Raw genomic sequence first — 26,168 nt, forward strand, 5'->3', positions numbered from 1 at the left:
TTTTTCAGCCTTTGGATCAAGCTTCTTTTGTAGCTCATTTGGCATATGAACATATGCAATACGACTAAATATTTTCAAGTATGACACATTGGGATTTTTGCTTGTAAAGCATTCTTTGGGGTCATCTCATGAACTGCAGCTGTGGGAGTTTTGTTTAAAATATACACAACAATATGAATAGCTTCAAACAAAAAATGTTTTGGCATATTCTTTTCAATTATCAATGCTCGTGCAATATCTGCAATATGTCTGTTTTTTCTTTTTGCAAGCCCATTTTGCTATGGGCTATACTTGCAAGTACATTGTCTCTTTATCCCATGAGATCTGAAGAAGTCACTAAACTCATCAGAGAGGTGCTCTCCCTCTCCATCTAATCTTAAGCACTTCAAGTTTCAAGCTTGTTTCTGTTTTAACAGCAGCCTTGAAAGTTTTGAAGTGTTTATATACATCACTCTTTTTCTTTATGAAATATATCCACAACTTTCTTGAACAATAATCAATAAATGTAACAAAATGTTTGCTGCCACTAAGAGATATTTTTTGTATAGGACCCCAAATATTCGTATGTAGAACATCAAGTATGTTTGTGCTCACATCTTTGTCATACGAAAAATGTTGTCTTGTCTGCTTACCAAACTTACATACTTCACACACTTTATGAAATTTGGTAACTCTAAAAATATGTAACCTTATAAACAATTCTTTGGACTGCATGTCCAATATGTTTATGCTATATTTTAATGTCTGCAACCACTTCTTTTCCTTTAGCATATATAGCAGTATTTATAGCAAAAATCTTAGCATCTAAAGAATACGTGACTAACTCTACTTTCTTTTGCGACCAACTTGCACTTATTATTAAAGTCCTCTACAAAACAACCTTTTACATTAAATCAAACTTGCAATCCTTGCTTTATCATTTGGCCAACATATGTTAAATTCTTTGTGATTGATGACGCATGTAATACATATGACAAAGTCTTTGTTTGGTGATTAGGCAAGGACAAGAGAATCTTTCCAATGTGTGAAATTGGGCAGCATGAATCATCACCCGTCTGCACATAACCTAGATTTTGTAAATCTTGCATCTCTCCAAACCATTCAGCATGACTGGTCATATGATTAGATGTACCTAAATCGATATACCATACATAATCATATTTTTTCTTTTCTGTAATAGCATTCATTATATGTTATATAACAAACAGATACTCATTTTTGTCTTCATTTTATCGTAAAGACGATGTATAGTTTTCTTACTGCAATTTACCATTGTGGATATCATCCTTCTTAGCATAGCAATGAGCTGCAATATGATCTATTTTGCCACAATAATAACAAACAATATGAGAATTGTCAAAACTTTTGTTTTGCCATTCATCTTTTTTTCTTGGGATTTCCCTGTCTCAAAAGTTTCCATGGCTTTCTGTAAGCTGCATTTCATTGAATTGCTGATTTAACCTATTTTGTTGGTTATCACTAGCATGTCCTATACCATGGTCTCTTGAAGAGAATTTGTTACGTCTCCTTCTTGAACTTGAGGCAAAAGCTTGGACTTGTTCACTGCTTTCAGATGATTCTGTTAGCAGATTAGTCAACTCATGGTTGAGTCTGGACTTGTGGTTCAGCAGGTTGGACACAGATTATTTAGGCATTTTATTTGTCACTATTTATGGGGATTTGGCATTATTTGCAGCCAGTTAATGCTGGCCGACCTGTCATATTTTGGGCATTTATTTGTCCTATATATTGTCTGGCTCCCTCCTCCATTTATTCATTTATCACTGGATGGTCCTTGGAGAGAGGGAGCAGGTGCCAGTGCCTCCACAGTCTCGGTGACTCACATTGTATTTTGTACTGTCTCATGGCTTGGTATATGGATTCCATTTCCCGAGCATACATCTGAGTTCTCATCTGTATTGTATTATTTCTTTTCTTTTGTCTTGTGTTCAACAGTTTATTTTAGCACATTGTTGTGCTTCCATTGCTGCACCACTTCTAACATGGTATCAGATTTCAGGATTTGTGTTTTTGCTGTGTTTTATTGCTGATTTCAGGACTGTTTTCCCTCTTGCTGATCAGGCAGCTGTCTGCTCCCATCAGGCGACCAATTTTACCTGCGTTTTTTGCTGATGTCAGCATCCATACAGCCTATGCATCTGTTTCAGCCTGTGTTTTCATCATTAGGCTGCTGGCAACAGTTTCCTACACCTGTTTATGTAGTGCGTTGCCTGCGTTTTGCTATTTTTAGCACTCTTTTGGGCTGGGCGACTGGCAAAACAGGCCGTTTTTGCTGTTTCTGGCAGTTTTGAACCAATTTTTTGACTTCTAGCAACAGCTTTTGTCTTATTTTGATCAGATTTTGGGTTATACTATATGTGAACTCTTGTTTTTTCAAGTCTGTGCTCGTGGTTTGACTGTGTTTCCTCTCCCAATCCCTTCTTTTCTCTACTTCTTTTCTCAATCCTCTACAGATGGCTGCTCCATGCTCATCCACTGATGATACGCTATATGGAGGTTCATGTGAGGCTCTTGCAGCTTCAGAAAGGGGTTCCGAGATGAAGAAGTCGAAGGCCTAGAGTTATCACTGTGGCAAGAAAGGTCATTTAAGGAAGGACTACAAAGAGTTAGTGGCTTCCAAGAAGAACACGGAGCAGAAGACGAAGTGGGATGTGGACTCATCCGACGAGTCATCATCTGCCTCAGATTTCGATTCGGATCCTCTAGTCAAGGCAAAGTTCAAGGCGTGGACGGGATTCTCTTCTTCGGATCGTGGGAAGGGTTTAGTGGCCCCTTTCTCAATTGCTTTCTAGTGGTGGCGATGAGGTTATCTTTCACAACTCTCCAGTGCCAGAGAGGGAGAGTGTGAGAGGGTGGTGAGATGGGGCAGCCGCGCCTCATCTATATTTCTATACAGATGCACAGGATCCTGAGAGGAAAATCCCTGACGCATCAACCGAAGTCTGGCAGGTACAAATCCTAGAGTCGGGATTGACATCCAGGTTCATGATGGGATGGTTACTTGAAAGAGAGCGGGTGGCTTTTGTCTGGAGCTCACATGAGGGGACACTTTGGTGGTCTGGCCAAAGAAGGGGATTTCATGGTCATTTATGCGCTGCGGCATTGGTGACAGGATGGTCACGTATGCTACATCAGGAGCATTGTTGACAGACATTGAGAGCTGCTATGATCTTCTCTATCTTCAGGAGCTGGTACGATCGACATCGACTCCAGGTTCTCTCCGAGGCACCTTGGTGGTGGCTTGCACACCCACTACTTGGGTACCCATGGTTCTACTCTGGTGGACATTGTTGTATGTACTATGATGCGACATTATCATTGTATATTGTATTGTATCAGATCACCCATGATCTGAGAGAGGGTGTTAGCAAATTAGTGAGCTCACGGTTGAGTTTGGACTTGTGGTTCAGTAGGCTGGGCACAGAGATTATTTAGGCATTTTATTTGTCACTATTTATGGGGATTTGGCATTATTTGCAGCCAGTCGGCTAGTATTTAATGCTGGCCGGCCTGTCATACTTTGGGCATTTATTTGTCCTATATATTGTGTGGCTCCCTCCTCCATTTATTCATTCATCACTGGACAGTCCTTGGAGAGAGGGAGCAGGTGCCAGTGCCTCCACAGCCGGTTGCTCACATTGTATCTGTAATATCTCATGTCTTGGTATATGGATTCCATTTCTCGAGCATACATCTGAGTTCTCATTTGTATTGTGTTATTTCTTTTCTTTTGTCTTGTGTTTAGCAGTTTATTTCAGTACATATTTATGCTTCCATTGCTGCACCACTTCTAACAGATCCATCCTATATGTTGATCTTTTCAGTGATCATGAGAGAGACCAACTCATTAAAATCTGAAAATGGCTTTTGTACATATACAGAAGTAACAAATGATTTTGAGGCCTTTTTATTATTAAGGCCACTCAAAGTAGATGAAACTACATTGCATCAATTGCTGCCAAAGCATCTGTAATACTCCTCACCTTTAAAATATACTCATTGATATGGATGTGAAGTATTTGCATTTTTGATATGTCCCAGCATAGTATTATCAATGATTGTAGATAGCCAATGCATCACCTTTTTGTCCTTTGTATTTCATTCTTTCCACGCCTTTAATTCATCTGCAGTCATAAGATTACTTAGCTCTGACTCTTTCTCTTCACTTGAAATGAACTCTTAAAGGTCTTTTCCAATAAGGAAGTTCGTTACATGGAACTTTCATGATAGGTAGTTGTTCTTGTTCAACTTTTCAATGATGGGATTTTCACTTTTCTTTGTCATTATCACAAAAATGATTAAAAATAGTAAGTCTTTTGCAAACTTTCATAAGTTCACAGTAATACACCAAGCAACCTTTTTCACTAACTACTCAACAATACATATAATCTACAATCTGTTTGTACATAAAACTTATGTTTATTTTTTGATAAACACCTCAAATACTTATAGATTTGAGATGCATTCACTTTCAGCGGACATTGCCGAAATTGCAGTATGCCTTGAAATTGTTGTCCGCAACTTTGCGTGTCTAAAACAAGGTTCGAAAACGGCCTTAAATGCCTAAAATAGTAGCGGGAAAGCCCTAAAGAATGGATTTGCAGAATATACAATACTTTGCTTGCACACTAAATCTCATAGCAATTTGAGATTTTTGCTCTACCTTGCTTCCGGTGCCTCCGCAAGTATTATCCAAGAGAAAGAGTAGAAGAATCAAAGAGTTTCTTATTTGTTACTCGCTTCCTCGAATCCTTGTTGCTTCTTCTTCACTTCAGCCTTTTAAAACTAGCCTCTCTCAATGGCACCTCTTTGATACCATGTTAAGAATCGGGTGGCGGGGGGACTTGCTTGAGTTGCTGCGACTTACATACACCATACACATAAGAGGAAGCTCACTCAAGAACCCTTGTTTCTTCTCCTTCACTTCAGTCTTTAAAACTAGTCTCTCTCAATGGCGCCGCTCTGATACCATGTTAAGAATCGGGTGGTGGGGGGACTTGCTTGAGTTGTTGCGCCTTACATACACCATACACATAAGAGGAAGCTCACTTAAGAACCCTTGTTTCTTCTTCTTCACTTCAGTCTTTAAAACTAGCCTCTCTCAATGGCGCCGCTCTGATACCATGTTAAGAATCGGGTGGTGGAGGGACTTGCTTGAGTTGCTGCGCCTTACATACACCATACACATAAGAGGAAGCTCACTCAAGAACCCTTGTTTCTTCTCCTTCACTTCAGTCTTTAAAACTAGCCTCTCTAAATGGCGCCGCTCTGATATCATGTTAAGAATCGGATGGTGGGGGGACTTGCTTGAGTTGCTGCGCCTTACATACACCATACACATAAGAGGAAGCTTACTCAAGAACCCTTGTTTCTTCTCCTTCACTTCAATCATTAAAACTAGCCTCTCTCAATGGCGCTCCTCTGATACCATGTTAAGAATCGGGTGGTGGGGGGATTTGCTTGAGTTGCTGCACCTTACACACACCATACACTACTTATAAGAGGAAGCTCGCTCAAGAACACAAGAAGAGAGATGGAGGCCAAAACATTTCCTTGCTGGTTTTTTCTTTTTCTTCCGCTCACAGTACAATATACACAAAGTATAGATATGATATAACCTAAAGGAAAGTGGCCTAATAAGTCGAATAGTGCATAATTGGCTATAATAATTAATTGGTGTTGTAACTATACCAGCTGTAGGTAAGTGCAACAAACCAAATATAATAAGTGATAAGGTAGTGGTGGCATGTGAGAATTATAATGATTACCAATGTGCTAAAGTGTAGATGTGTGGACCCATCTAACCAGGTGGTCCATCATCAATGTTTGCACGTGTTGAGCTTGCCATCTCAACACTCTTGACAATCTCCCCTCTCAGTTTCCTCGGACATCGACCCATAGCCACTCAGATGTAGGGATATCCATCCTCTACTTATATGCACCTTCATACATTCCATGGGTCACTTAGACATAGGGACTCCAATCCTTTGCTTATCGTGTGCTTATCCACTCTTCCTAGGCTACTCATGTAGTTGCCTTGCCTATGCATGATTAGTTTATGAACACATATAGATCCATTGTGCATATATCTATGATGCATGATGGGCACTTTGGGGTTAACTCCCCAACTGTATGCTAGTCCCTCACCCTGCCTAGCCTACTCACCACTCATACCCATATTGCTATGGCCAAGAACATTCTTATCGATAAGGCTTGTTTTATGGGTAAAATTTCATGACTTAGTCGAACCTAATACAACAAATGCTTGAGTTGCAAGGTCTTTGGATCTTGGGACCTAGTTGGTTTAGAGGCTATGTTGGAGCCTCCCCATTCCACTTTTATCGTATTCGTCGATGGAAGGCTTGCAATATTGCAATGAATGATGAGCTGATGTAAGGTTTACTTCTCGAGTTTCACTCACAGTTACAATACTTTCCATAGCATATGATAGTTGAAGTCATATCATTGGTTGCTATGTGGTGAGAGATGGAACTCAATGTATCAATCTCAATTACGGCCCATAGGAGTTTCCTATTAAGAAAGGGGAATGATACGAAAGTCAAGATGGAGTATAGGTAGTTGGAAGAGTATAGGCAGTATCTTTGCCACCATTGGCTCATGGGAGTCAAATGATGATCAAGTCATGTTATTTTTAAGTAAAGCTGTCTCCTAAATACTTCCACTTCATGTAAAAAGTCATTTTGTTGCATTGATTACCAACCTTTTATGACTTCAAGGTTAACTCTTGCATTACATGAGGTTGCACGATCAAGTCAATACACCTCCCCCATTTTGTCCACTTCAAAGGGGGCCCTAGTCTCCTCTGCTTCAAAGGGGAAATTGGAAGGTGGCAAGAAATGCCAAGAAGGGAAGGAAAGTCCTAATGAGGGTGACATGTTTTTAGAATGGAAACAAAGAATCTAAACTTGTCAACAACTTGCTAAAAAGAATAGGTTTTGCACTTATTGTCAGTGCTTGGGTCACATCAACAAGTAGTATTGTAACAAGACACAAGGTCTTTCACTTAGATCACTACTAGAGCAGACTACAACTGCACCCATGGGCAATATTTCCCCTGGGGAAATCTAGAGGGGGTCCCTCGAGCACTTGCATCTACTGCTATTGTTCCTCCTAGTGCCCACCCATCTTAGTAGTGCATTGCTGGTCATGTGGCATATCCTTTCATCCACTCCTTGTAGGACACTTCAAGGTTTGGTTGATTGGTTTGCCACATCAGACACATTAGATTTCGTTCCACAAGCTCCTTTTTTCCTTTGACATTAACATCCATGGCTAATAAGGGGTTTCTATACTTCATTTGGTAACTATAGGTTTTGGCATTGTCATCTTGTCCTTGACATTGGCATCCCTTTCCTATTGTACTCATTGTTTACACTACATGATCATCATCTTTGTAGAGGGGTGCTTGGGAAAGTGATCAATTTCCTCCACGAGGGACATCATCCAAGTGGCATCTTAATACCGAGGATTCTCATTTGCATTGTGTGGCATTCTACTATGCTTCTCATTGTACAGAATCTAGAGCATCCATGAGTACCTTGCTTGCTTTGGATCTCAAGCAGTCTCCACCTACGGTCTAGTCACTTGTATACTCTATGTGCCTCTTCACCCTTCATGCATCATCGACACCCTTGCAGGTGGGTGTATACATAGTTTGTGTTCTATGATTCGTGGTCCAACCATCCCTTTTTATGTCTTGGTAGGCCACTGGGTAGCTAACAAGCACCCTTGTCTAATACCTTGGCCTCTTTGGGCTGGCCCTTTGGTGCTCTTGAAGGAGGATAATCATCACCTTTGTAGTCCTGGTAGGTTCTTGGATAGCCCATTAACCGATGCCTTGATCGCTTTGGGATGGGATCCTCGAGGTAAAATGGGGTGAGATTTGTTTGGTAGTTCCTCTTGGTTCCTATTTTGGGGTGAGAAGGGGTGTTAAGCTTAAAGAGTGTGTTATACATTAAACCTTCATTACCTTAGTAAACAGCCCCAAAAGTCAAATGCACTTAGTGTGCTTTAGTCTCCAATAAGAAAAGCCATGGATTTTGGTTGGTTCCATCTCTATAAATAGAGTGTATTAGGTCACTTGCATCCCTTTTCCCATTCTTCACCATTATCTCCATCAGTGTCCTTGACTACTTTAGCACGTGTTCAATGCTCTCTTGCCATCCTTTAGACTTTTGCATTTGTTGTCTAGTAGGCCAACATGCTGTCGCCAGCCCTTGAAGGTCTTCTAGTATAGTGTTTGGTTTCTGCTGCTGCAGTGTTGGGATAGAGGCCCGTTTGACCTCCGTGTATAATACACACACACTATTCAGTTGTACATGTGAATGCACCCTTATATGCCCAAGTAAAAATACATTTTATTCTTTGTGTACCAACACATTGTTGGTACGCTCAAATCCAATCATACTTTCACTCACACTCTCTCTCACCATCACTCTCACTCCTTGAACTGTTGCACATCTCCAATTGAGCTCCAACAACTGGTATTAGAGCTGACGGTACAAGCCGACAGTCATTGCACATAGTGCAGTCGTCATTGAGACCGACAGGTCAAACGGGCTGTTGAGGTGCAGGCAATAGCCGTAGGCTATAGTCACAGCAGAGCAGGTGGACGAGATGGACTGCATGTGACAGTCAACAGGCGACAGGTCCAGCGAGCGACCAGCGGGCGGGCGTTGTGTGTGACGATAGGGGTCCAGCGTGGGGACCAGGCGGCAGGCGCACGCGGCGTTTGAAAATGGCAAAATCTTGTGGCTATGGCTGCTTGCTTTTGACCTTTGGAAATAATGAGATAGAAAGATTTACTCTTCTCTGAATCCTACTGAAACAGTGTGCAAAATGTGGCTTATGGTGTGGGAAATATTTATCAAAAGCTATTTGTCTTCTAGTATGGGTCACTTTTGCATCTGTATGCTCTCATCTCAATCATCTATGATTGTGTTTCTAGTGCACCATTTTCTTGCAGAAGTGAGTGTGTATTGCATTTGTGTGTCTTACACCATCTTTTTGTAATTTACCTCATCTTTTCCTATTGCTACGCCTTTCCTTCTTTTGAACAGTATTACGGCATGTATGAGTGTTATGGGGGTTGGGATATTCTTTTTCTGTGCGTGTGTTAGTAAATGGCTGCATCTTACAGTTAGGTCAGCCTGATTGTGTTGCGTGTGTATGCTGCTATCTTTTGTTAATAAGCTACTTGTTGGTTCGGCAGGAAGTCAAATCTGTTTGTGTTTTTATGCTTGTTCTTGTTGGATTATAGGAAGTGAAGCTGTTTGTGTTTCTACATTTCTTGTTCTTAGTGTAGGTTTAGTTCTCGATATTGGAATTTGTCCAAATCAGGTATATTACGAAGAGATTTCAGCTCTATTGGTTTATTGTGCTCTCAAGTTGGTGAAGGCTTTTTACAATGCAAATGGATGCCTTCCATTTGTGCGATAGAGAACCTATTGTAAAGTGATTGAAAACAAATTCACTATAGAACCTTTGGACAAGTTGAAGAAATCAGCCAAGGTGTATAGATGATGGAGATAGGTGGCCTTGAAGGCAGAGTTCACATTTTGTTCTCATTAGAAACAAGTGATTATGTGCTATTGATATTGATACTAATATTATTGGCATCTATTTTGTTAATTAGAAGCCCACCCTTGCCTTAGGTTCCCGTCTACTTTCTGATGTCTTGATATATACTGTAGTTTGAAAGCAAGAGATCTTTCAACAAAAACACTATTCTTCTGATGTTTTCATAGGACATCTGCAATCCCCTCTTGCACCTTCTTTGATAGCATCAATGTTCAGGCAGTAAAACACCATGCAAGAACAGGAAAGTATTCATGATAATGCACAAGCTTGTGTCAGACTCAACACAGCATGAGCTGTTAATTTGAGGAGAGTTATCATTGTGATGGGAAAGTAAGCATGAGGTGCATGTTCATAATTTGTGGAGGTAAGTGAGCTTATTTTTGAATCAGGTACATGGAAAGTAGATCGGTATCTGGTACATGTAAAGTACGTTGGTATGTGTTAATTACTGCATAAGCTACTGAAGTCTGGTGCAAAATCTTATGATCTACAAACCAATTATACATTCTCCTTTTTGCAGAGCACAGAGCTTTTGCTTGCCATAGTTGACTGTCAGGGAAACGTTGCCTCAGTCCTTATCACAGTTCTGGTTCAGTTAGGGTTGCCTGCTGTCCTCACCGATCTTCTGGCTTCTGAGATTGATGCGTTGAATGAGGGCAATTTCTCACATGGGTACCAACTATTCTTTTCTAAGCATGGTCGAATCAAAAGTTTGTTACTCTTTAATCTGTTTGGTATCCTAATCTGCAATTTCTACTATGATTCAGGAGTCTTGTTCTAGACACACTTTTGCAAATTGCTGAGGCTCTTTCCTTAGCTGATGATGTCGCTACACAGCTTGCTGCTAATTTGAAGCTGTTTACTTTGGCATGCCAAGTTATCCAACTTTCAGGGAAAGAAGAGGTGATATTTCAAAGTTGCAATTTTAGTCACATGATGAATAGAGCTGTCTTGCATTGTCCTATGTTGCACATCAGGAATTTGACTCCCTCCACATGTTCTTTCAATCAAAACACAGGAGTTGGCTTCAATGCTAGAAGTTCAGCTTTCTTGTGAAATTTTCAATGTACAGTGGTTTTTGCTCATTCCTAATATATGTACTACTTATATTTTTATCACTTAGGTTGGACCAGCAGGAATCTCTGCATCAGTTTTAGTAGCGAACCTGCTTGCTGAAGAAGAAAGTCTCATTCGTGAAATAGTTCATAGTAAGTAGTTTCAATCTAGGTCAGTCTGTTTAGCGGGAAGATCTAAACAAATTAAGCCAGTGTAAATGGATGTTGATCCCCCAGATGCAGTACTCGTTAAAAAGTTGCTGGAGCTTTTGCCCACAGCAACTGATGATTCTGGTGCACGAAATGCTCTTTGGAGCATCTTAGACAGGTTAAGTCATACATATTGGATGAGCTTGAAGGACTTTCTTCCCTGCTCAGATGTGCTGCTAGTTCTTGCTGAGAGCTGTAGTATATTGCTCGAAGATGTACAGGAGCACCAGGGTGAAGAAATGGAAGATAAAGAAGACGAATCACAAAATGCCAAGGATAGCAACGGCAAGCTTGAGACAGTATCCATCTAATCTTTTGAAAGATGTGTTTTGCTTAATTAACCCTTGACATAAATGATATGTGCTTAATGGTAATGACGCTTTAACTACTTTATAGATAAATAGGTTCTTGCTTATAATGGAGAAGTGGACTGGTCATCACGATTCCGGCAGTGATAATAATCTTCACGGAACCATCAAAAGCTCATGCAACTATTTAAAGCGGCAGCTCCAAGAACTGGAGCCAGATGGAGCTCCAGAACACGACCAGAGCAAGAAATGTATACATGAGAATACTCCAAACAAAACTGACTGACTCATTGTTGAAGCCAGTTGGAACTTGAACAGCACAAAGTGCAAGGAATTTTCTCCGAGTGCAAATGGCTGAATGTTGAATCCTTCTCAGTGCAGATGTTTACATCTTGGACTTAAACAGGGCTGATTGACTTTACATCAAGAATCTTCACTGATGCATTCAGATGAACCGCCCCTCAGAGCCCTTCTGGTGCACAGTTGCTTGAGAGCATCAGTCGGCTTTTTGTGAACAGTCCAACAATGATGTAGAATAGTTTTCATGAATTTTGAACATTCACGATACTCAATTCTTTCAAAAAGATGTATACACAAGGGTGAGCAGTTGGAGTTTTCAGATCATTGGATATGTTTTACAAGCTATTGCACCAGTCCAATTCCCTAACATTGATTTACAGCTCACTGTTCTTGCGAGTGTAGGCTTCATTGCGGCATACCTTCAATAATTTCTTTTGACCTAAAACTACTGATTTGTGCAAGCTTAAACTCTTGGGCATTGGTGATCGTTTGATTTTAGAGTTTAGCCTTTGTTGAGTGGACATACGTGAAAATCTAAGCATTTTGTATCAATGTTACGATTGAGATGAGCTACAGGCCTGAAGAAGAAGGCTTCATGGTTTTATCCGATTGTCCCGGTTGTCTAGGAGGATCTGAGTTATCTTTTCTTGACATCAACAGAAGTCTTCTTATACATTTCACTTTGGAGGAGACTGTGATGACATGATAGAACTATGGAGTTCAGCTGTTTGAAGGTTATCATCACTTCTTGTTCTCTCCTTAATTGTATATTTTATTTTTGCTCTTTTTTTTGGTACTTCTCATTTTTAGCACATTATAAACAGTTGTATCTCATTAGACATGTTTTGTAACTTTTGTCTTCGGCCTTGTTTATTTCATCACACACACACACACACACACACAAAATCTCTCTCTCTTTCTCTCTCTCATGCTATGTAGGAGTTCCCCCAAGAGAGTCAAAACCATCTTTTGCACCTTTTTGCAGGTTGCTTCGTTAGATGTCCAACTTGTACGTGCATGTTTTTCACACGATGTATGGGCTGCCATTGACCAAGAACGTACATTGTACTAGTCATGCCCTGAGGTGAAGTTGAGAGAAGCATTAATAATCCAATTCCATAATATATTAGGAGATACTTGGAGATACCCCCTTGCTTGGGATGGTTTTGAATCTCTATGCTAGCTGGTCCAGATTCACCCTGAGTCGAGGCTATAGAAAGATATGCGATGGTAATTTAGCTCTTGTTATGCATAACAAAGGCAAAGGTAAAATTTGTGGCAACTCTCAATGAAAGATGGATAGTCCTCAGGCAATGAAAGTTTAGTTGTCCCTAAGTCTTAAAAAAACAAAAATGCTATTATTGTAAGAAGCTCAAAGAGTGCACCACCTAGTGTCGAATATGAATGGAAAAAGAGATGAATTGAGTATTCTTCTTTTATGTCTAAAACCAAGATTAATGCGTGAAGAATTGTGCCAATAAATCTTCATGCTTTCTTGGTTTGTAGATAGTGGAGCTTTAAGATATATTACCCCATAGTCTACTATCATCACTTAATAGTTGGGACTTTTGACAATTGCTATTCATGACATCTTACAAAATGGTGCTTTTAGTGACTCTTGGTGCCTTCAGGAACTTTCACACCGACTTCACCAACTACTATTATAGTAATTTCTACATTTACAGTTGTTTTTACTAGCTCTTGAAATTAGTTTATATTATCCTCTTATACACGAGTACCAATGCCTTGGCACTCACTATTGAGTATACACGTGTTGCATTATGCACCTTGAACATGGAATACTAGGACTTTCTTGGTAGTTGGTTTTGGCATGGTGGATGATAAGCTTTGTCAAAGATTATAGCAGTGTTGGTGTCGATACACTTGAAATCAACTCCTTTCATGATTAAAAATGACTAGAACGACTAAACATGAGGTATTGAAGGATGAAGAACTTGGTTTTGGAAACAAAGATTAGGAGTTAGGGCTCTCCATGAGCTTTGAGTTTGAAACCTACAAATAGACTACCATAGCATATGTCTCGAAAGAGAAGAAAAATCACATTACAAAAAAGAGAACACATACAATCACATCTTATGTATGGTGTTGGTCATCTTGTGCATAGGACATATAGTGTTGGATTGGGATACGAGTGTAGCATTAGGTGCAGTAAAAACTCCCTAGGGTATATCTCACTTGAGGACCCAATTCGTATGTCGTAACAACATAAAAATATGAGTGTACGTGCTCACATAGGCTAATATATAAATAGAAGATGACTTTTCTTGTAACTTGTTTTTAAAGCTCATCATTGTTGCAAGGGTAATCTCCACTCTTGAGGGATAGGACAATGATGAGAAAAAGAAAATCGTGAAGAATACTGTAATGAGACGTAAGGTTGGATGGGTAAATTGACGAGTTTGATCATTCTAGTTGAAGCATGTCTCTGTTGTAACTCCATTACAATTTAAGATGGTATTTGAGCCATAAAGAATCCTCACTTAATGTGTCTTTTTTGCCTTGCTATTTCGAACTTCATTTCTTAGCACCAAGGTGGGTGAATGAATTTCTATGCAAGAAAGATGCAAGTGATTTAAGGAGTTGGTTTTAATACTAGCGAAGGAAAAGCCATCCTTTTATCAAACTAATCATTAGGGGAGTTTTGAGGTCTCGAAAATGCCTTGTAAGCGATCCTAGAGAGAGAATATTTTAAGAAATAATTTTTTTTGTTTTTTAAAAACTTTAATATTTTGGTAAGTAAATATATAAAAAATTATTAACAAGTCATTGTCGTGATATTATCGTGGTTATATCAAATCTAGAAATCTAGGTCGCCACAAAGGTGACAAAGATAGTCATAATGAAGATCTTACTCATCCTCATTGAAGTGAAAACTAATATTCAATTTGAATTTTGTTCGACGTTTGATTACTTCCCTCCATTCTCTCTTTTTTCTTTCCCATCCTTACTAGTTTCTTTTTCGTTTTCCTTCTTATTTTTTATTCACATACTTTTTCAATCCAATCTTCTAATTACATCCTTAGCTATAGATCAGTCATCCAATGATCTCTGTAGCTCTAGTAAAAGGTCTCTCTATCATCTTCATATTGAGTTGGATAGTGAGTATGAACCAATAAGGAAGAGAAGAAAACCCATTACTATTAAAGAGTCTACGAAACATATACTTAGGTTGGAAGGAAAGAAGAAACTTGATCTTTGGTTAGATGGCAGGCTATATGTGAAAGATCCTAGCAAAAATAGCACTTTGCCTTTCTATAATAGCTCTTTATTGTTGAGGTTCATTGGTGATGGTTATAATGGGTTTTTAGGCTATACAGTTAACTTGGTTGCAGAAAAGGATGTCCTTAAATTGGAGAACCATCTTTTATCAAAACATAATGAGTTACTGCAGAAGCTAGAAGTCTATCAATAGAGGATTCATTTATTGGAGAAACATATCAAATCTTATCAACGAAAGCAAACTATTTTAGGACTTCGAAATTGATAAAAGGCTCTTAGAAATATTTAGAGTCTCAGACGGGGAGGAGGTGGTTGTAGTAAAAGAATCCAAGCAACAATGTATATTTTTTTTTAACTTTAAAAATATGAAATATGACTTTCTTTATAATTAATTGTATTGATTTGTGATGTTGATTTTGTTTAGGTCTCTTATTCAACCGAATGCAAGTGAATTGGTTCTTTAAAAGCATATTAGTTTTATTATCTTTTTCCTTCAGTAGTTTCAAAAGATATTTTGAAGAAGAAGAAATTGAAAAAGGCAAAGAAACAATGCTTGGAGTCATTTATAAAGGATCTCTCTTTGGATACTGAGTTAGTGCAGAAGATACTAGATAATATTGGTATCAATCGAGATGCTTATATACAACTTTTTCAGCTTTTACAGTCAAATATGAAGCAAGGATAAGTACGTAATTGCATGCTTCCAAGGCCATCCGTGATTAGAACTATTAGACAGAGAGTGAATAACAAGATAATGGAGATTCTGGGTGAGCCTTTTTATATCAAGGCTAGCTTCAAGGGCAAGAAAAAGGAAGTTTTATTCAATGAATTTAACAATATTTTCCTTGACTTGCCCACCTTGCAATGCTTAATGATTAGGTTCTATGACTTGTCACTAGAAGAGGTAGAAGGAGTGGCTAGATTTGTGGTTAAACTTGATGAAATTGAGATTCTAAAATGTACAAAACTAGAGAGGATCTCTATTACCTTGATGAATAGAGTACTTTCATCATATCATTGCAATCACTCAATGTCATTTAGTGTTCAATCGGAACACAAACATCTGGTGGCTAGGAGTATTTGAAGTAGATATAGAGGATTTTGATATATATTGTATTGGGTTTTTCATTGAACACCAATACCTAATCTTATTAAGAGACAACAAGCAGGAGAAGAGCTATTTAATGAAGAATTTGGGAACTATAAGATTAAGTGGCACATAGTTGGCGACTTAAAGACACTTAAATGTATGTACAATGTATCAAAGGGAGCCAACTCTAGATCTCCTTGCCTATATTGCATGTCCCCAACTGTAGAGTTGAACTCAAGTAATTGGAATAGAGCTCCCTCCTCTAGGCACAACAAGGATCCATAGTTTAAGCCATTCTTAGATATTCCTTTAGTGAATGTCCATATCTGTACACTTCATGTGCTTTGTAGGATAATTGAAAAGCTTGTTCATCTTTATATAGGATCTGCATGGAAGCTGAAGCCATTATCAGCTAGAACAGATGCTATAACAAAGATTGAAAAAGTCTTATCTTCAATTGGTTTGCATGGTGGTAATGTTGTTATTGAACTAGATCTTCAAAGTCTAAGGATGGCAATTGTGTCCCCAAAAAGCCATCTATTGGTGGAGTGAAGGCTAGAAGGTTCCTAGACTTTCATGGGATACTTGGTAAGATAAAATCTAGAAATTGTGACTCAACTATTAGATACAATCAATGGAAGTGCCTACATAATGTAGTTAAGGATCATGCTGATAATGGATAAGCTCGGAATAGAAAAGTGAATGTTTGAGAAACACTATACAAAGTATTTTTTTATTGTGATAAAACATAGTGGAATGATGATGATCTCAAAGACTTCAAAAACCAATTGAACCTTTTTAAAAAGGCAATGATAGAAGCTTGGAATAATTAACACTTCACTCACTATATGATAAGAAGTTTGCACATGTATGTCTCTTTATTGCCTGACTCATATAGGGTTTTCTAATTGAATTTCTTTATTTGGTAACTATGCAGCATATTTTATACAACCAAGAACAAAATACTTTAGATACACAAGACATGGAGGTGGAAGATACAAAGCAAATAGTTTATTAGAGGTCTTTCAATGTTTCTACAGACATTTGGCACAAATTCAAGCTCAAAGACACAATCACATCATGTAATACATCATCTTTGGTAAGGACTATATCCACTATTACCCAAAGAAGAAAATAGGGATATTTAACTCTTGTGCAACGCAAAGATATTCTGAATGGTTACAAACTAGACAAAGAGACGGAAAAAGATGGGTTTCAAGAAACCCTTAATATATTTTAGTATGACTCTATTGTAGAAGAGTCTTTAGTTTTAGAGAATTCACACTGTCCTCTAAGGGAATCTTTTGTTTCATCCCACTTGATGATACCTCTACATTTTAAGAACTCTTGTTTCCTATAGCCTGGAAGGAACTTCAAATTCTTGACATCTCCTACATGGAGAGCGAATAAGAGGCAAGCACTTAAAAGTATCATGCCCTAGATCTATTGTGTCAAAGCATGAAGCCAAAAACTCTTATAACTTCTTCCTTCTCCACTAAAATTATCTTATCTGAACCTCTATTGAAAGCTTGGGATCCAATCACCTTAGAGATAGCTTTCAAAGCCATTATTGGTAAGCTTGGAAAGCTTGACAACCTGCTATGATAAATTGCAACTGTTTGATTATTTAAGCTTCCAATATAATGACCAAGGCCTTGACTTTTGCCAAGCTTCAATGGCCTTGAGCCCTTGGCTCTTTCAAGAAAGTTGTTAACATCTTCAATTTCTATTTGCAGAATAAATCATAATAGTATAAGATGTCAATAGATAAATATCCAAAAATATTTGTCTATAATGCATAACATACTCTAGTATAAATCACAATGGATATCTTATAATTATCTTTCATACGGTAGGGTTTTCATCTTCTTCAAGAAGACTATCATCATATAGATTTATTGAACTTTTTGGTTTCTTGTAACGTGTCCCCCTGTCCACTTGTAGGATACGTCTTAGCAGCCCATTGGAAAGAGAGTCCAGAAAGCGCCGCCCGGCACTCCCAAGGAATGTCATGGGGTTTGCGATCTCCGAGTCTGCCATGAAGCGGAAGCATTCCAGCCGTTCCCACTTAGGACCAACCTGAATCAGGGTTTTCCTAATGGTCAAGTTCATATGAGGTAGCTAGCGTCAAGCCCCAGACAAACCACTTTGCGCAGAAACGTCAGAGTCGAAGCGGATTTATATTGCACTTGGTTCAAGGAGAATGGGAAACGAGAGGGATGCGAAGCTCGACCTCTTTGCCCATAAGGCATAGTCCCATTCCATTCCTCTAAAATAACATAAATCGGGACTCTAGCTTTATAGATTCTAGGTCATTGTTACCTCGCTGTCAATTCCTTTGAGAAAAATTTCCAACCAATCGGGACCAGCCTTTCGTAGGACCTAGGGTCACATCCACCGTACTTTCCTCAGGTTGCTTTAGTTATCTAATTACCTACCACGTTTAGTTTGACAAGCAAAAACAGCTTCCTTAATTAACCAATTAAACATTGGTTCCTTCACGTAACTTAGGCACTGACATAGAAAAACAATGACAAGCAAGTTCATTTTCAACATTTGATCTTTATTTATCAGTCTTTGGAATACATCATATAATCCGCTCGAAGGCTATTCCAACAATCCTCAGGGATCGCTATTCCAAGTTTCGCCCGTTGACTAGTATACGAGCCTCGAGATCCCATCTCGAGTCACGTCGGCCTCTTATGCAGAATCCGGAGGCAAGGGATTTATGGCCAGAGCCCCCACTGGCACCCAGGCGTCCTCCTGCTCCAAGTAGCACCCATGGAGAGACCTCTCGCGGCGGGTTCGGTCCACGTACCTGGCGCGGCTAACAACCCCCTTGAATAGGGTCAGGCAGACAGTCGGAGGTAACTGCTACTGCCTCTTCCTCCAGGCTTTCAACTTGAAACATTAGTTATTTTTCTGGCATTAGTTCCTTGAACAAAGAAGTACAAACAATGCTCCTAAGTGTACAAACACAAGCACTCCAGTGGTCGTTTATACGGCCAACTGCTAAGGTGTGAATTCTTCTCTTCGAATACATCTAGCATTCGATCCGGGATCAATCGCGACTTGACAAGATCCCAAGGGTTTCGTAAGCTGAGTTGCTTGTTTACCCTTTTTCTTTGGGTTAGGGTTTATACCCTGTTAACCCAAATTGTCACTACCTTAGGTATCCTTATATCTTAATTAATAAATCCTGGGTAACCTCCTCGCCCTAACTTAGTTGGTCAATTGCTTTCTTGGCAAATTCGTAATTTCCCTAACTTGGCAAATCAGCCTAAGGAAGAGTGATGTAGCAGGATGACTACTCATCCTCTAGAAAATTTGACTTGTCCTTAGAACTCGCCAACTTAGTCGAGTGGCAGTACTATTCTATGATTTAGATACAAGATCGTACGGTGTTGCAGCTTGTGTCAGTATCTGACTTGTGGGATTATATATTTCTTCGTACGGTCTTTCTTGATCAAGAATACCTTTGATCAAGATAAGGACTTGGGAGTCCTCTTGACCCAACCCAACCTTAACCTAGGCCGATAATGCTTTGGCCCTAGGGTTCCTAAATTTATACAGAAGTCTAGTATTTGGTCAATTGATCCTTAGGGTGAGAACCCTAGATCATTCTTGCATGGGCGTTTAGCTAACCCTAACATTTTTGAGAATGTGGGTAGGATCTTTGGGATCGAAAATATTAGGTTGGCATCCTAAGTGCAATACTAGGCAGAATTTTAGCATAACTTAACCCTACCTAGCACTTTGAGGTGATCGTCATTTGCAATCTAATCGTACCTTTATGATTTTCATGTAAGCTACTCAATTATATGCGGATTACTTAGTTGATCTAACCAACCCGCGAGTAAAGATGATCTTCATTTTAAAGATACAAATACTTTCTTCCAAATTAGCAAGTACTGCAAGATGTATGCAATGTATCATTCCATGTAAATATGTGATTTCAAGACCATAGACCTTTTCCTTCTATGCAGCTATAAGACCTTCAATGATCTTTCTTTGCCTTGCCCCAAACTGTATTAGTTGACATTCAAAACTACTTCTTGTAAATCCCACATATATGCATCAAATTCAAGGCTTTAGTCTTTTCATGAAAATGCATACTTTCCCAATTTTGAACTTTGATAAAAGAGCTTCTATGCATGGATGCATCATTCGTTCGTGACGAGATGCTAATGAATACATGGTTGATTTAATCCTTCTTCTACCGCTTATCGCAACCTAAATTGTAACTAACGTTGCATTCGAATTGCATAACATCAAGTTCTTAAATCTTTTCCTTTGGGAGATGCACAATTTCGTATTTTAACTTAAGCATCATATGTTTAGAATTGCAACTTGACCACGGAAGTGCAAGCAATTGCAAATGCACGACGTGCAACTAAATTTTGTAAATCGGGCGAGCAAAATAAAATTTCCAATGTATTTAAACTTGCCTACGAGAATTAGACATGCTTAGTGCATCCTTTTCATGCAGGAAATTTATTGGAACCTGGGCATTAAGAACCGGGACGTTGTCCACTTGCGTACTCGAGGTGGAAGCTCCCACGTGTGCTCCTCTCGCCTTTTGCTTAGGAGCCATTTATGCAGTGAATTTCGTCACAGAAACTCCCCCTTGGTTTACTCACTCGTTTCGAAGTCTCTCAGTCCGAGATCTCCTCTTCTGTGCAGGACACAGGCCTTGCGGTCGCGGTTTTAAGGGACCCGGGAAGGCATGGGTGAATAAGGCCTTTGGAAACCTTAATGGAAGCTTCTAAGCTTCTGTCCACAGGCTGATGACGTGGAGAGTGAAAATGATTTGGAAGATGATGAGGATGGAGGTGAAGATAATGACGATGATGATTATGATGTTGATAATGATGGGGAAGGTGGAGGCGGCAACAGCGTGGCGATGGCGGCAGGCTCCCAGGCAGTGTGGCAACGTGGCGGGCAGCACGCACTCCACGGGCGGGCAGCAGCAGCATGGTCCAGTCCTCCTCCTCCCTCAAGCTTGGGGAGGGGGATGTTCTTATAGGTAGAAGGGGGGAGGGATAGCCACACACGTGGCAGGCAGCATGTTCCCCTCCCCACGCTCCTCCTCCAATTAACTCCTTCTCATACTCATACTCATACTCCCCCTCCCCACCATGCAGCGGCTGAAGGGGAGGGGAGTTCTAATAAAAAAATTTGCCAAAAATTTATCCATTATCTCTTTTTTCCCCTTGAAGGGGTGTTCCTGTGTAGGCCTACGGCTTTTGAGCCACAGCTTCCTATACACGACGTGGGCTGATGTTTATCGATTCACATTGAGGGAGCACTTAGCCCAAGGTTTTTCCATTACAGGAGATTACTTTGAACCGCTTTTACGCGAGATTTAGGATCTTCAATATTTCATTGCGGAAATATTACAAGAGACTTCAATTTCTCTTCATACCCCTTGTTATCAATACCAAGTCTCTGTTGAATTTGTAAGTACTCTTCCTCTGTATGTATCCCCCCTTTTTATCTTCCACAATCTTATTAATACAAGAATGCAAGGTTACAGAACTGTCTTGAAAATTCTCTCCCTCAACATCAAGAGTTGCTAGTAATTCCTCTTCATAAGCTATAAAATTCTTATCATTTTGACCCCATGCAGTAAGGATTGTCAAGTAATCTTCTCTAAGATAAAAAAGGTGTTGAATATCATTTAGAAATACATTTCTCTTTTTGTTGATAAGATAATTGGCAAATGTTGGGACACATTCAAGAGGACCTATTTCAATCTTTGCACTCAAGTCTATCTCCTTTTCTTCCACTTTTGTAATGTTCTCGCTTTTAAACAAAGCAACATCGAATCCTTGCACTAACTGGTTCTCAATATCCTCATGAAACATTTCACCATTCTCTTCAACTTATTTGTCTTTGCATGCAATATCCTCCATCTTCTTCTCTTGTATTGTATCTGAAGAACAACTATCCATAAGGGCAATCTGCTTTCCACTTCTTGAATTCTTCATCAATAAGGCTAAAACTTGTTTGCAAAGTTGTTCTGGCAACATTGGAAACTTCCATTACATTGTTATAATGGACAAATCCCTCAATCTCTAGGCCTTCCACATGTCTATCATAAAACACTCTAAAATCCTTCAGTTTATCTTCAAGATCCTTTAAAACCTCTTACAAATCGAAGGGAACATTGAGCATATCTCTGATGTAAATAAATCTAGATGATTTTCTAGTTGCGTGAAGAAAATCAAACAACTTTTCATCACATGTATCCTCTGGATCCTTCTCCTCCATTCCCTCTAAAGACAACTTCCTTTTCGTCATCCTAATTACTCACAAAGGAAAATCCAAAAAACAAAAAATAAAAATTAGGGGCATAATATACAAATCCACATTTTCTCATATCTAGTACACTAAGAAAGATTGCTAAAAAAATTTAGTCAAAACCTATTAGGCACTCACTGCTTTTGTAATTTGACAAATTTAACGTGTTTGTTATGTAAGATATTAAGAAATACAAGATGAATGAAATGAATTAAAACTTTATGCAACAAAGAAAGCATGAAATTCCAAGTCTTATTGATCAAACTTTTTTTAACATTCACGACTCATGAAATGTAAAAACAATGATTCAGACCGCCTCGCAGTTCACAAAATCGCATTTCACACGTCACCTATACAAAAAACTTGACGAATTCGTGTTTTATACATCTGAAAAATTTGAACAAAACAATGCGCCAAGAACATCAAAACCCCATTGTTTAACATGTGTACCAGACTAATATTGATAGGAAAAAAGAAACCATTATAGAATTTCTAAGTCCCTGATGTATCTTTCTCCTCTTAAACCAACTAATATCTTTAATGCCTTGAAATTCAAGATTGTAGAGAAAAATATTAAGAAAAGTGTAATACCTGATATTTGCAAGCCTTACTCTTGAGAATGAATGGTTTCTTATAAGAATATGCTTGGTTTGACTTGTGATGCTTACAAGATAAATAGCTGGTTGAAGACAAGATAAGATACATGAAATAAATAGTAACCAAAACTTGAACTTGAGTGTTCATATATATATATATATATATATATATGCCAACGATCACCGTATGTTTGATAAAAAAGTACGCTACATGAATTCGGAAGAGGTGCACTTAAAATGAAAAAGAAAATGGTAAAAACTTAAAAATTTGAGTCATAAAAGCACTATCATGTCGAAAAAGTAAGTGACACGTGGCACAACTTCCTAGGCAAAATGGTCTGCAGTCACACGTGTGAAATTAACTACGCATTAGAACAACCACACGTGTGAACCAACCTCCTTATAAACCCGATTTCTGAACCACAAAAGAGTTTTTCGAAGATAAAGCCCTCTCTATGCTCAACCACACCCAACACAACGCTAATTTGATCGTAGTACAAAATCATTCTTTTGCACAAGGCTACTAAAGAAGGTTTCATCGCCCAGCATACGCACCGAACCCTCAAGAATGTAGGTTTTTTTGCCAAAATATAAGTAAGCTATGAATCACTTGAACGGTCCTACCAAATCATCCCCAAAAATGCCAAACATATGAAACGCGATGGGTGCTAGGTTTCTCTTGTCCATATGAGGCCTCTTCGCGTTTCATATGACTAAGGCTTGCATTGTTTCTATTGTGACGATGGGTGTTTTATACGTCATGCACATGCATATGCAGGTTATATAACTTTGAATATCCTCTATGACCTTTAACTTTAAGCTTCAAGTAAATAAATGAGTTGAAGTGAAAGAATCTCTTTGAATCTTTCAAATGCATGTGTGTATGTTGGAACAACATATATTATAAAGTCAAAATTTAAAAAAAATCAATGAAGAAGGATGGAGATGGTTAGGGTAAATATTGCTGCCCAAAAAGTAGTCTAAAAGCTTAGTGGAACAATAAAACTTCAAATATAAATTCCCTGAAATATAAATTTTACTACCTGATAGTGAGATGGAAAATGTTGCTAGAAGGTCCTAGGTGAAGATCCCTTGTAGAATAGATGTGTTGAATGCTTGTATGTCATTTTTGAATCTTATAGCTTTTTGAGGACATTTACAAGAGAGAAGTATTAACATCCAATCATGGAGCTTTTAAGTAATTGGATACCACATGTTGTTCTTCATGTATGAAACACGATGGATGTTAGGTTTCTCTTGTCCATGCGAGGCCTCATTGTGTTTCATACGACTAAGACCTGTATTGTTTCATACGACTAAGAGCTTTTAAGTAATTGGATACCACATATTGTTCTTCATGTATGAAACATGATGGATGTTAGGTTTCTCTTGTCCATGCGAGGCCTCATTATGTTTCATACGACTAAGACCTGTATTGTTTCTGTTGTGACGTATGAAACACGATTGGTGTTATGTTCTCTTTTCCATGTGAGACCTCCTCGCATTTCATATGACTTAGGCCTACATTGTTTCCCTTGTGTCGTATGAAACACGATATGGTGTTAAGTTCCCTGGTCAAAAGGGCCTCCTCGTGTTTCATACGTCTTGTGCATTGTTTTATTGAAATTGGATTTAGACTATGTGATTAGCGTTTGCTTGCACTTAGTGATTGTAGGTAAATTGATATGAGAGATTTGGAGATCTTTCCTAATTTGTTTATATTATTTGTTTTTTTGGATGTTACAGATGGCTAGAACTAAGACCGCTACAAGAAAGCAAAAAGTTGATCCTAGAGGTCTTGCTTCAAAGATCCATCAGTCCTCCAAGCCTTCCAAACTTACAAGGAAATCAAAACCAAGAGGAAGGTTCTCACAGTATGTGAGGTGCCTTAAGGAGATTAGAAGTGCAATGAAGGCTCTGAATAATGCAATTCGAAAGCTGTCTTTTCAGAGGCTTGTCAGAGGAATTTGTGACAAGCATAGTCTGCATAGTTTTAGATGGACTGAGGTACGTCTCAACTGTATTCAAGAGGCTACGAAGGATTTTTTAGTTTTTCCAAGATTCTTATATCTGTGCTGCTCATGCACATAACGTTTATGAATAAAGACATGATAATTCTTAGGAGATTGAGATACCAGTTTTCAAAGATCATTGAGCCAATCCCTCTTTTTGATGTGAAGGCTTTCAATATTTTAAATGTGCCTCCATACATAGAAAGAAGAAAAATGATTGTGGTCTGAAGGTTGAAGATGTTACGCATGTAAAGGACACAAGACAACATAAGAAAGAGGAAAAGGCCACAATAGAGCATGGAGATAAATGGAGGGAGTATAAAAGACAACTCCCATCTTTTGAAGAGGAGTTATCTACCCTTCTTGAAAGGGATGACCCTAAGGGCTTCAATGTTTGTTGCTTTTTACCTAGTGATATTAATAAAAGATGTGATATGGTATTTTTAGACTCTAATTGTGTTCAAATTCTCAAGAATAAAGTGAGAGAAGTAAATGACTTGATTCTTCTTGCTAGGATGAGGTATAGTACACCAAAAGTTGTTTTTACTCACCATATTTTTCTAGCAATAGACTTTCATGTTGATGCTTACTATCTCCATTCCTTTGCTAGGTGTGTAATGCATGAGCTCCCCTTTGATATACAACAAAAGATTGAGGTTCTTGATCCATCTATCTCATACTATATGAGGAGTGAGCTTGATGCAAGTGCTTTTGACCATTGGTTCAATTTAATTGACTTTGAATCTTTTGAGCTTCTTCTAATTCCATACAATGAAAAGTAATTTGATATTTTGTTAGATTTTATAAGATCTTGTTTTACTAGATTATTGAAATATTTTTATTTTCAGTTCTCATTGGAGCCTAATTGGAATAGACTGTGTGGAGAGGTAATGTTTCCTCATCAATTCTATAAAAGGAAGCCATGGAAATGCCAAGTTATAAGTTATATAATCTAGGGTCTCCTTGATATTTTGATCTTTTTGTTGCAGGTACTCTAAATATTTTGATCTTTCCTTTGTAATAACTCTAAATTTTATTACCTTTTTGGTACAGAGTTGTAAAAGATTGATTGAAGTGCTAGAGAAAAGGTCTCCCATGCCTTCTGACTTACTTGTAACAATGCAATATAGACAAGTTATAGCAAGGTCTTGATTAATACGGTTGGAACATACTAAGAAAATTTATTCTAAAAACTACCATAAACAAGTTTCATAGTTTTACTTTATATTGTTGATTGCAATGTCCTCATCAAGATGATAGTTACTCGCGGCTGGAGAGTAATTGTAAATGCTAGAATATTGATTCGGTTTATTTATCTCAAAGATGATAAACTTATAAAGGCAATGTGAAACATACTAAACTTTAAGATAGAGTTTTATTGCAAAATAGTCCATTGTAAAAAATAACAATGAACTAAAAATATTTTCTTACAA

The 26,168-nt window shown here is 38.4% G+C and overlaps 1 protein-coding gene across 1 annotated transcript in view; it reads left to right on the top strand.

The window, feature by feature from the left end:
- The window catches only part of LOC148017047 (ARM repeat superfamily protein), a 58,243-nt gene extending 46,365 nt beyond the window's left edge, over positions 1-11,878 (top strand). The window contains exons 6-10 of the mRNA XM_087663476.1: positions 10,142-10,293; positions 10,389-10,524; positions 10,745-10,829; positions 10,914-11,185; positions 11,283-11,878. Of these exons, the coding sequence (XP_087519602.1) occupies positions 10,142-10,293; positions 10,389-10,524; positions 10,745-10,829; positions 10,914-11,185; positions 11,283-11,480 (843 nt within the window). The 3' untranslated portion in view covers positions 11,481-11,878. The remainder of the gene's footprint in view (positions 1-10,141; positions 10,294-10,388; positions 10,525-10,744; positions 10,830-10,913; positions 11,186-11,282) is intronic.
- The last annotated feature ends 14,290 nt before the right edge of the window (positions 11,879-26,168 follow it).

The sequence above is a fragment of the Lygodium microphyllum genome, chromosome 22 (assembly GCF_053477565.2).
Source record: "Lygodium microphyllum isolate KBCC chromosome 22, Lygodium_microphyllum_v1.1.10, whole genome shotgun sequence".
Classification (NCBI taxonomy): domain Eukaryota; kingdom Viridiplantae; phylum Streptophyta; class Polypodiopsida; order Schizaeales; family Lygodiaceae; genus Lygodium; species Lygodium microphyllum.